Raw genomic sequence first — 12146 nt, forward strand, 5'->3', positions numbered from 1 at the left:
AGGGAACTATAACAGGGAAACACACAGCATAATGAATGTTATCAGGATTTGGTGAAGCTCCAGATAACTAAACGTAGCATTTTAGACACCACTTATAGCAGCAAACGCCATTTTACAGTCGTCACTTAATTTGACCTGCACGTCATTGGAAGGCTAGAGAGCAAAACTGCAAATAGACACTGGGAGAACACGCCCACTCCACAAAGTCGAACCCAGGACACTGGATCCTTGAAGCGGCTGCAGTAACCATCGCGCCACCATTTCGCACATGTTTTAAGTGTCATCTTGTTTGTTTTGTATGACCAGTTTGAAGAAACATAACAGTCTCAACCCGGCTTTATCAAATCGAGTCAAAAGGGAGGAGAATATCATGGCAGCATCCCATACGAGCATTACCCATCCATGAGGAGGACGGAAACTGACGCACACAGAAACGCACGCAATCTTACATTGGAGGAAAAGCGGAGCACCGAGAGACAGACCCAAAGGGACACGGCGGGCACGTGCACACCCACCAAAGTGACGTCAGTTATTTCAGCAATTCAGAATTAAGTGCGCCTTTCCAAAAGTCAGTTTGAACACGATGGAGTGCCGCTATATCGATGCGAGGCGTCAGCGCTAACCACTACGCCACTATACCCCCAATTTAAGTCATCGTCACTTAAAGGTTTCCCATTGTGAGTCTCACCTGAATATAATGAAAAAAATTCAATAGACAGTTAAACAATTACATTTATATTATACTTCTACCTCAAGGGCGCTGCTGCTTCTTAACGGGCTCGGCGGCTTGAGTTTGAATTCCGCGCTCGATCGTCATCTTTGAGCTTGCATGTTACCCCCGAGTGTGTGTGTGCTGGGGTTTCTTTAGGCTCCAACGATTTTCCACCCACACCCCCAATCACGTGCATAGTGCATATTATGGTTAATTGGTGACGCCAAACTGGCCGCAGTGTTATAAATAAAGACGCCAGAGGGGAAACAATTATTAGTTCCCAAAAGAACCGTCCACATGAAAGTTCCAGAGAGAACCTTTATCTATTTACATCAGTGACAGGTTGCATACAGTGATGATAAGATGGTAACAGATTTATGAAATACCAGTGGGTTCCTGATTTTAAAAGGACTCCTGCTGCATATAATAATACAGCAGGCTGTTTTTGTTTACTTGATCTCTTGTGTCCCGCTAGGTAGCCTACTATGCATGAAAGATGTCTGTTTTGTCCACACGTTAGGAACTTTTCCAAAAGCCCAAAGTGTCAATTTCATATGCAAAGAACTCTTCTTTGTCAAGCTGCGGTACGACGTGGAGCCACACAATCCAGTAACCCACGTTGCATATTTTAATCATATAATAAAATGTTATGAGTCGCCTATTAATGTCTACTTTTAATCGTGTATACGCATTTGTTTTGTTTAATGTATTCGTCCACTATGACTTAATTAACAGACACGATAATGATAATTCAATGCAGTTAGTGTGGAAGCGGTACAGTGGACAGTTTAATCCATTAATCATATACGAAGAGGTACATTTTGTACATTCGAAAATACTTTTGTTTCTTTGCTTTTGCTCATTTAAGGCAGCTCTAGTCTATACATGAACGTTTACATGCGTTAGAAAAGTGTGCAAATTGGGCCAACAGTAATAAAATACAACAAAATTAAATGAAAAGACTGAGACTGACATTGACGGTGAACACCAATATCGGCAGTGTAAAGCCGAGGGTCTTATGCCCCTCAATTCTCTCAGTAAAAGGTGTAAGGAGTGCACAGACCCTTCACTCGGAGTGCTACAACACTTTACTGCCACCTTCGCACCTTCATTGCGACGGACACAATCCTGCAAAGCCAAAAACGGCGATCCCGGGTCCGCTACTCCAATCAGGTGACGTTGAAAATGTCAGCAATAAAAGGTTCCATTCCAAGTCAGAAAAATGCGGATTTATTAAATCAACTAACACAACCACCGTGCTCTCTAACCAAGTGGAATGATAACATAATTGCCATCGTAGCTTTCTGCATTTGAGATCGTGTGGACATGCGGCTTTGTTTTTTTATTCTTTGACTCCCAATTGTTTTAAAGTCTCTGTTCATTTTCCGAGCATTCCTATTATAATATGGGGTCGCAGTCTGGGGTTAGATGCTTAGATGTTAGAATCGGCGTAGAATGATTAACAGACAAACCTGGTCGGCTGATGCTGCGCACACTCACGCGGAATCCGAAGAAAACGCATCCATGGATTTATGGTCATTGTGTTCACTCCCCTAAAAGTAAGGTGTCACCGTGGTCCTTCAGAGCGGCGCCATAGGGCAACCGTTTTTGGTTCCCAAAAGACCCATCCACATGAAGGCTCAAGAAAGAACGTTTATTTATTTAGATCTGTAATCGGCTGCACGCAGTACATAATCATGAATAGAAAGAGATTTGTGAAATACCAATGGGCCATGATTTAAAACGATTCTCGTATCATCACATGTTCCCAACCTCATCCTGCTTATAAATCTAATCAAAATTATAAACAATAACAACCGTAAACTAAAATTTTACTTACCGTAACCTGGAATTCATGTTTACTTTTGCACACTTCCACTATATTTAGGCCTATATTTGAAGAGTTTTCTGTAGCTTTTTCTAATTGAAAAGTCTTGGATCGGATCCTCAAAACTAATCTTACGTAACACATCTAGATCTATACTTAGTAGAAATAAGGCACCCCGCCTCTATTATTACTATTCTATTATTGTATATATTTTTCATTTAATGTGGTAGCCCCTTTTCGTTCATTCCGGTTCAGCTGCACTGTTTTCAGTTTTGCACCATTTAAGGTAAATAATGGAAAATTTCTGTGGTGCCCCCATTGATGCCCTTAGCACGTTATTCCAGCCCTGACTAAATTTTAAAGCAAATGAAAATCGCTGTTAATATTTCTGTAAATAATAATTTTTTATTTGTAATTTTTGTGGCCACATAGTGTAGCGCGCTGTATTACTAACACTTTGCTGGGTCGTTTGGTTCCTCGTAGCTCCATTGCTTGACAAAGAACCGTTTCATTCTGGGAAGGGTTCTTTGAGTTTTGAAACGGTTTCTAATACACGGACAAAACAGAAAACAATAACAGGATTAAAGATCAAGAAAACCTGAACCCAGCCTGTGTTATTGTATGCAGCTAGATTCTTTTTTTTTTTAAACATAACCCCTTTGCTGTTTCGATCATATGATATCCTTTATTTATGTTTGTTTATGGAACCTTTTACCGATCTAAACATTCAAAGGTTCTTTGGATGGTTCTTTTGGGAACCAAATGGTTCCCCAATGGCATCGCATCGAAGATCCGTACTGGCATCTTTATTTGTAAGAGCGTACAGCCGAGCAGGATACTAACAGATCAAGAAAGTCAAATCAGCCTGCATGTGTTCGAGTCCTTTTAGAGTCATGAAGCCATTGGCATTTCACAAATCTGTTGTCGTCTTTCCGCGGCTATTTTTGGGAGCAGTTCCGGATCTAAACAAAACCTTCATGTGGAGAGTTCGCTCTGAAGACCCACTTTGGCATCTTTATTTTTAATAGTGTAGCTGCGAAATCACATTTAAGCGATCGCTTAGGTCCCTGACATTATTTTGCAATCTCGACATTTTAACTTGAAGAATTTGGCTTTTTTAAGTGCAAACACTAATCACATTGAGAGCGTGTTAATTATTAACGCAGTTCGTATATTTATCGGCGTTATCGATCCCTCAATACATTAATCTTACCTAAAGTTTAGCCTCCTTGGTGGATTGAAGTCTTTTTTTTTTTTTTTTTTTTTTTTTAGAAAATGCACATTGTTTGCATTTAATGGACAGGAAATAAGTCGTCGACCTCCCGGCGTTCTTGCACAGTACAGTGACACAGAGTCAACCTTGGCAGGAATTGCCAAATTTAAAAAGATCCGCTGGTGGCATAGCGGCGCAGTGCTTAGCGCTACTGCCTCATAGGTCTGGCGGGATTGATACTATTGTGTGTGAGTTTTCCTCTTTTTACTGCCCATTATCTTCTAATGCTGCAAAGACGTGCTGGTTTTGTCGAGCGGTGTCCCCAGTGGGTGTGTGCATAAAAGGGCTCTGCGGTGGTCCAGTGGCTTGCTTGTTCTATAGGCAGTTTAATACTCTGCCAGTTAGTGCTCTTTGGATAGGCACCCCCCATCCACCAATGCGACTCTAAATTGTATTAAGCGGGTTTTTGAAGATAATTTTATGGTAAGAAGCATCCCTGCCGGGATGCCAGTTAAAACGCTGTCATACTTAATATAATCGTAGTAGGATTACATCTTGCCTCAAGAAGGGGCCTGGATTGACTCGAAAGCTTGCATATTGTAATCTTTCAAGTTAGCCAATAAAATGTGTCATTTTGCTTGACTTCTAACTACATTCATATAATCAGAAAGCTTTCGTGTTAGTTGCATTCTTATTATCTGAAGATTCTTTATGACACGTTGGGTGGCGCAGTGGTAACACAGCTGCCTTGCAGTGAGGAGACCGGGGTTGGTAGCCCAGGTCCGTCGTGCGTGGAGTTTTCATGTTCTCCCTGTGTCCTTGTGGGTTTCATTGAACAATCCAAAGGCGTGCAGATTAGAAGGATTTGTGATACTAAATTGGCCTGAGTGTTTGTGTGTTCGCCCTGCGATGGACTGGTGCCTTGACCAGGGTTTGTTTCTGCCTTCTGCCCTTTACGCTACAGCATGGTTAGTTAGAAAATGACACGGCATCTCTATGATACTTGTTAGAAAGGTTATTGGTGATTCCTCTTATAGGATAATGGGAGGCAGAGCGGAGAATGAGGACCTGGTCACAGTGAGTTTGTGTGTGTGACATTTCTAATCGGAGTCTAACGTCTGGGTACCCCCTGCAGGCTACACACGCCATCTTATTCAATGTTCGACGACCACTGATTTCTGTGCGCCTCCTCTGCCACTCAGTTGTGTCCGTCGTTATGGCGCCACCTGGTGGCCGCACTAACGTCTGCTTTTGCTGTTTATACTTCAGGTTCAAGAAGACCTTCAGCGTTTGAGAGACAGCGTCACCCACATCACGGTGTTGGACCTCCAGACTCTGCAGACAGCGATCGCTAATACAGAGCAGGCAGTCAAGGTGGGCTTCCAGTTGATGTGCATGCACACCTGTGTGGTATCTCTTCCTACGAGTCTTTTTGTTAGGGCGTTTTAGTTTTATTTTGTCCATCAGATCTTTTGCAAGTGTAGGAATGTGGAAGTGTCGTTTCTTGTGTGCTTGGCAGACAGTGCGGTGTGATGGTTAAGGCCTTGGATTTCAAACTTTGCGGTTGAGGGTTCAGATCCCACTGCAGACCCTGTGTGATAATGAGCAAATCACGTCATCTGCCTCCTGTGATCAATTGTTTCTCTGAAATGTTGAAAGCTTCTTTGGGCAAAGGCGTGAACCAAATGATAACAATGTGAGTCCTTCCTTGTATCTGTGTTTGGGGTCTGCACACCTCAGTCTTTTGCTAACGGTGCCATTTTGCTCTCATTGGCAGGAGCACGTGGACGAATATCTAAACTCCATAAACAATCACATTGCGACTCTGCCCCTCATCGCAGACACCGAGGAGCCGAGTGAACAACTAGCCACATGGTGAGTGACACACGTGAGTTAGGGACTTGATCCTTGTCTATCTACAGTGCTGTAAAAAGTATTTGCTCCATTCCTGATCCCCTATATTATTGCACGATTTGGACACTGCACTTTCTGGCTTTTAACCCAAAGATTACTGGCACCTGAAGGAACAAATCTGATTTTATTTTTTTTTACTTATTTCATTAATTGAATGAACAAAGTTATTCAACACAAAGCACGAAAGGGGCAAATACTTTCTCACAGCACTTTTGGTTAGTTTGTGGGTCTGATAGGACACAAATCCTTTCATGGGAAATAAATAGGAACTTTGAAGTGCTTTGAATTTTGTGTCCTCAGGAAGCCACAGTTGGACCTATTGCCCCTTCGGAGGCTGCCTGCTGCTCGGACATCAGTGGGTCCAACATACCCCCCTTCTGGACAACAGGTATATACCCCACCTTAATAGATTTCATTATGCCCCTGCTTGGCCAATAATAAGATTCAGCACACAATCCTCTTCCATTAACTAAAGCAAACTATTGTAGATTTGCCATGCCAATCTTCTGGGTTCTGATGGGTTCTTACATGTATGAACACTCATGGCACCCACCTTCTAAGACTTCTTTGCCTTTTGGCTGCTCCAGTTTTGGGGTCACCACAGCAGATCGTCTGTTTTCATATCTTCCTGTCACACCCATCACCTGCATGTCCTCTCTCACCACATCCATAAACCTTCGCTTAGGTCTTCCTCTTTTCGTCTTCCCTGGCAGCTCTATCCTTAGAATCCTTCTCCCAATATACCCAGCATCTCTCCTCTGCACATGTCCAAATCAACACAATCTCGGCTCTGACTTTGTCTACCCACTGTCCAACCTGAGCTGACCCTCTAATGTACTCATTTCTAATCCAATCCATCCTTGTCACACTCAGTGCAATCTTAACATCTTTAACTCTGCTACCTCCAGCTCTGTCTCCTGTCACGGTGACACCATCTCCAGCCCATATGTGGACAACTTTCTTACACATCCTTTCTAATCATGTTTATATTTTGCAGCACAAGCTAGCAGCTAATCTGAAAATAATGTGCAACCCTGCCAACCCTTCTGCCCGTGATGTCCTCAGTCAGAAGTATGGTGTGCAGCTGCCTGTGCTAAGTAAGCGAAGGCCAGCCCTGGTGAGTCCTCCAACATGTCTGCCAGCTTGTGTTCAGCACCAGCCTTGCCTCTTAACCAGAAATAGCTTTGTCACCTTCTTTGCTTTTCTAACTTTGTCCAATTAACCTCACTCCATCTTCTGGGTGCATATCCATATTCTTCTTCTAATTAGTCCTAAATTCTTTTACATTTTTCCATGGGTTATCTCATGCTCTCTTGTAGACATTATTAACCTTCCCCAGTGGTCTCACCTCTTCTCCTGGATAGCATTTAGCCTTCACTTTGTATCATTCCCTCTCCAGTGCCATCTCTGTAGCTCCCCCCACCCTCGTTCTTGGATAAAATGTAAATCTGCAGCAATCCTGTCCCAGGTATCTTTACTTTTGTCACTAATTTCTATCCACCCTCCTAACTAACATATGCCACCACTCTTGAACAACCCATTAACATTCTCTTAACTTCCTCAAAATTAAAACTCTCCATCATTTAGCTCTTCCTCTACCCTGGACTACTGGGTATAACTCCCCTTATCCTGGAAAACATTATTCTTCTCTACCAGGTCCATTCCTTCTTCAAGTCAACTTCTTCACTTGGCTCAGTCCACTGTGTTCCACCACTTGCTCAGGTAAATACTGTCCTATAAACACTGACCTTTAATCCTCTACTTGACACCACCTCCTTTCCTGGACAACATGTACCAGATCCACAGGCTTCCCCCTCGCCATCTCTGACAACCTTCATTGCTTGCCCCTGCCCTCTGCACTATATAACTTAAATCCCTCAACTGAGGTCCTCCTGCTTCTTATCTGGTCCCACCCTCTGGCTTAAGCAACTTGTCTCAGTTGGCCCACTTGCCATTTCCTCTATAACTCAAACACCAATCAGCCACAACGTTAAAACCACTGACAGGTAAAGTGACTGACACTGATGGTATCATTACAATGGCACCTGTCAAGGGGTGGGATATATTTAGGCAGCAAGTGAGCAGTCAGTTCTTGAAGGTGACATGTTGGAAGCAGGAAAAATGGACAAACTTCAGGAGATAAGTGACTTTGACAAGAGCCAAATTGTGATAGTTAGACCATCTCCAAAATGGCAGGTCTTGTTGGGTGTTCCTGGTATGCACTGGTTAGTACCTACCAAAAGTCATCCAAGGAAGGACAACCAGTGAACCAATGACAGGGTCATGGGTACCCAAGGCTCATTGATACACATGGCAAGCAAAGGATAGCCCTTCTAGTCCGATCATAGGGAAGATCTCCTGTAGCATGAATTGCTTTAAAACTTGTGGTATATGGGGATTTGTTGGCACAGACCAGCCAGAATAGCCATGCTGTCCCTGTCCACTGCTAAAACTGCTTACAATTTACTGGGGAAGAGATAGCACTATGGGAAAAAGGCAAGCCAGCGGTGGCAGTTTGTTGCTCTGTGCAATGTTGTTCTGACAAGTACCAACTACCAAAAGATTGTTGCTGACCACGTACATCCCCTTCATGGCAATGGCATTTTCTGGTGGCAAGTGGCCTCTTTCAGCAGGATAATGCGCCCTAACACCTTGCAAAAATTGTTCAGGAATGGTTTGAGGAACATGACAAAGACTTCAGGATGTTGACTTGTCCTCCAAATTCCAAAATGTGCTGGAAAACGAGTCCAAGCATCGAGGTACCTCAAGTTACAGGATTTAAAAGATCTGCTGCTAACATCTTGGTACCAGTTTCCACAGGACACCTTCTAAGGTCTGATGAAGGACAAGCCTTGATGGGTCACAGCTGTTTTGTCAGCACCAGAGGGACCTACACAATATTAGGCAGGTGGTTTTAATGTTGTGACTGATCGGTATACATCTTCCACTGAGCTCCATGTCCTTTCTTGGACATTTACCTTGTCTACTAACTCAGTCCTCTCTCTTTTAGACAATCTTTATATGTCCTGTGCTGTCTCCAGCATAACATTCACATCCTCCAGTGAGCTCCTCCTCTTCTCTCTGACAACATTTATCTTCTGTGCTCTTCATAAGACAACTTTATTCTTCCTGTTCACATGGCCCTGACCCCTCTCATATACGCTGTCTGCTGTGCTCCAGCATTTGATCTGAACAATATTAACCTTTGTCTCCTCTCTTAGACATCTGCTCTCCTACACACCTTGAGCTTTAATCCTCCACTCGGTGCTTCCTCCTGTCTGTCATGATATATATTCATAATACATTTATTCATGTATATGGGGGTTTTCTTAAAAGCAGAATTTGTCTCCATAGTTCTTATTTTTTTAATGATGTCTAAGTATGTTGATTTTGTTGTGTGTCTTTTCCATGGATATCATCATCTTGAGATTCCAGTCCCTGGAAACAAAGCATGAAACTTCAAATAGCAAAACTATTTGAGTTTGTGGATAAGTTATGAAAAAATCCTGAGAGTCAGTATGTGTTTTATGGGATTCTAGTTAAAGATCTTTGCTGTGCATTTTCAACTCTTGATTATTGACTTATCTTTTTTGGGTTTAAACGAGAGATAGGATGGATTCTCTGGCTTTCATTATTCATTAGATGTGACAGCACAACGCAATCCAGGGCAATATTTATCTTCTTCACTAGCGTAGTGATAAATATCACACAAAATTGCAAAAAGGAGTGAAGCAGGCCTCAAAATTAACAAAAACTTGACCAGGACCTGACTGGTATTCTGCTAGAGGCAGACAGCTAGAAGTTTAGAAAGGTATTGAACCAGGAGCTTAAACATAATTAATAAAACAACAAGTAATGACCAGGAAGATAAAGTTACTGTCATCATAACTAAAATGTGAATCGAAAATTGTAGTGAAAATTTTAGAGCCAATAGATCTGTAACCAGAGAAACTTTAAAAAAAAGTGATGCTTACAAAAGGTTGTTTCTATTCACAAAGCTCAGATGGGAAATGGATGCCAGAGCTGACCTTTTAACCTGTCGCATAAACAACGTCATAAGTCACAGCCTCTAATGCTATATCCCTGGCAACCAGGAGTCGTATCCTAATGATGGGACTCACAAAACGGCTGCATCCTAGAGAAAACAAAATTGCTTAGATAATTGGGCAAAATCATTTCCACCACTTTAAATACTTAATAAATTCAAAGTCTAGTACCAAATTCATCTTCCTTTTACTAAAAACCCTTAAGAGTACATAAGATGGCAAAACCTTGTAAAAAATGAGTAACAAAATCACTTTATCACAATTGGTCACCTTCAGAGGCAGGCCTCACCCTAAGAAGCCTGACCCCAAACATAAAAGGCAGGCACAAAATGGGATTAGGGTTTTAAAAGTGTGAAACGCTCCATGTGCTTAAAATGCACAAAATACACCCTCTAAGGAGAGAATAACTGTAAACCACTGGCTTGAGTTGACAATGGGCAATGAACAATCTTTACAAATAAATAAATTCTTGATTTGGTACTGAATCTTGATTTTGCTTTCTTTTCTTTGTAGTTCTCTTCATTTTTTGGTATCTCTGCTTTGATTTTGAAGTAACTGGTTGTATCTGTTATGTTATTATTTGTTTTTGGTTTATTACTATGACATTTAATGTTGTTCTTTTTGAAAACAAAATAAACCTCTATTATAATAAAAAAATGATTTTCTCGGAGACACTTTAACGTCCCGTGAGACAAGCAAGTGAGACAAAAGGACAGCTGCTGTACAGGCTTTAAAATGATCGATGCATAGCGCGACATGCAGATCATGCAGCACGGCATAAGCAGCAGCTGCAGCAAGCCAGCTGATCAAGCATAGAGGTGGTAAAAAAATGTATTTGTTTCCCATTGTATCACCATTTAAGAGGGGGTTTCTGAGGAGCGACCGCATCTCCTTAGCGTGCGTTCAGCCCCTCTCTTCACAATGTGCCCCAGGAGAGGGGGAATAACTCATTCACTACAGCCTTATTACTGACAAATATCAAGAAATAAAAAATGAATGAAAATGAATGAAATGAAAATAACAATCTCTTTAAATTGTATATCTGGTTAACCAAACCCAGGGGTGGGCGAGTGAAGCGAGCAGGGGGCAGAGCCCCCTAGTTTATATAAAAAATAATCTTAATAAATAATGGATTTATTTACAATAATGATGACAAAATGGCAAGGAAAGGTAAAAAATACAAAAAAAGGCAAAAAGTCTTACAAGTCAAAATCTGTGAACCAAACAGAAAATCCAATACAAATTTGCAAAACAAAGAAATTGCAATAAAATACATCTGAAATTAATGTTTTAAATAATTCTTCACTCCACAGACCACAGTGATTCTCTGAGAGACCTACGCCTCCACATGAAATAAACAGGGAGAAGGCGGGCTCTCGGCAGTGATGTAATGATGGGCCCACCCTTTGTGATTCCACCAACAGAACAGAAGAAACATAAGTAAACAGCATAAAAACATAATACATAAATACTACACAATAAATAAAGATAACAATATCAATTAAAAAAAACCTGAAAAATGCTAATTCAAAAACAACAGAAGTCACCACAAAGACAAAAACAAATACAAACCAAGGAAGAAATCCTGACTGAATGTAACAACAAGCCCCACCCCTTGTCTTTTTGCTTGGCCCCGCCCCTCTCCAGTATAACATGTACATCCTCCAATAAGTTCCTCCTCATCTTCTTTATCAACATTTAAACTCTGCACTGACCTCACCCTCTCCCTTAGACACCCTCTATCCTCCTTCATTTGGCTCTGTCTGTGTTTAAAGGTTGGCCGGGTGTGCTTACCTCACTCAATGGATGCCTTATGTTAAGTCTCAAATAATGGGTGGTTTTTCACTCCGTTTTTTTTAAAGCACAGTTGAAATGAATATGTTAATAGTAATGAATATGCTGCATGATGACATAGTGGTGGCACTGCTACCCCATAGTCAGGAGTCTGGGGAGTTTGCACCTCCAGGTGCTCCCTGCATTGAACTTGCATGTGGGTTGTTGGACAAAATCATTTTAATAGCATCTTGGACACTTAGGTTCACAAGGCTTTTTTAACATTGTTAAATAATCAAATATTGTTCTAAGTCATGCAGCTGTGTTAAACGTATTCTTGAAAGGATACCATAAGATTACAAATATAACAAAGACATTTTATACTGAATTGTGTCTGTCTGGAATTATGCAGATGCCTCTCCAGGAAACAGGCTCTGACCTTCAGTCTCAACACCATGAATATATTTCATTATTCAGTTTAGATCATTCAATAAATGTGTTCACCTCCAGACTTGCATTCTATCAGCTATATGCTAAAGATGCTCTTGTATATTTATAGCCATAAAAGTGTGGTTAAGAGAGGTACGACACAAATCCAAAGAATAAATGTTGGGGTGTCAGCCGGTTTGTCCCATTTAATAATGGTGCCAATAACAAAAG

General features: G+C 41.4%; 1 protein-coding gene across 2 annotated transcripts in view; it reads left to right on the top strand.

Moving 5' to 3' along the window:
• The window catches only part of iqch (IQ motif containing H), a 102108-nt gene that overhangs the window by 21887 nt on the left and 68075 nt on the right, over window positions 1–12146 (top strand). For both annotated transcript variants that reach the window (XM_028823450.2, XM_051920314.1), the window contains exons 2-5: window positions 5023–5127; window positions 5531–5628; window positions 5968–6055; window positions 6665–6784. In XM_028823450.2, coding sequence (XP_028679283.2) covers window positions 5023–5127; window positions 5531–5628; window positions 5968–6055; window positions 6665–6784 — 411 coding nt within the window. The remainder of the gene's footprint in view (window positions 1–5022; window positions 5128–5530; window positions 5629–5967; window positions 6056–6664; window positions 6785–12146) is intronic.

The sequence above is a fragment of the Erpetoichthys calabaricus genome, chromosome 17 (assembly GCF_900747795.2).
Source record: "Erpetoichthys calabaricus chromosome 17, fErpCal1.3, whole genome shotgun sequence".
NCBI lineage: Eukaryota > Metazoa > Chordata > Cladistia > Polypteriformes > Polypteridae > Erpetoichthys > Erpetoichthys calabaricus.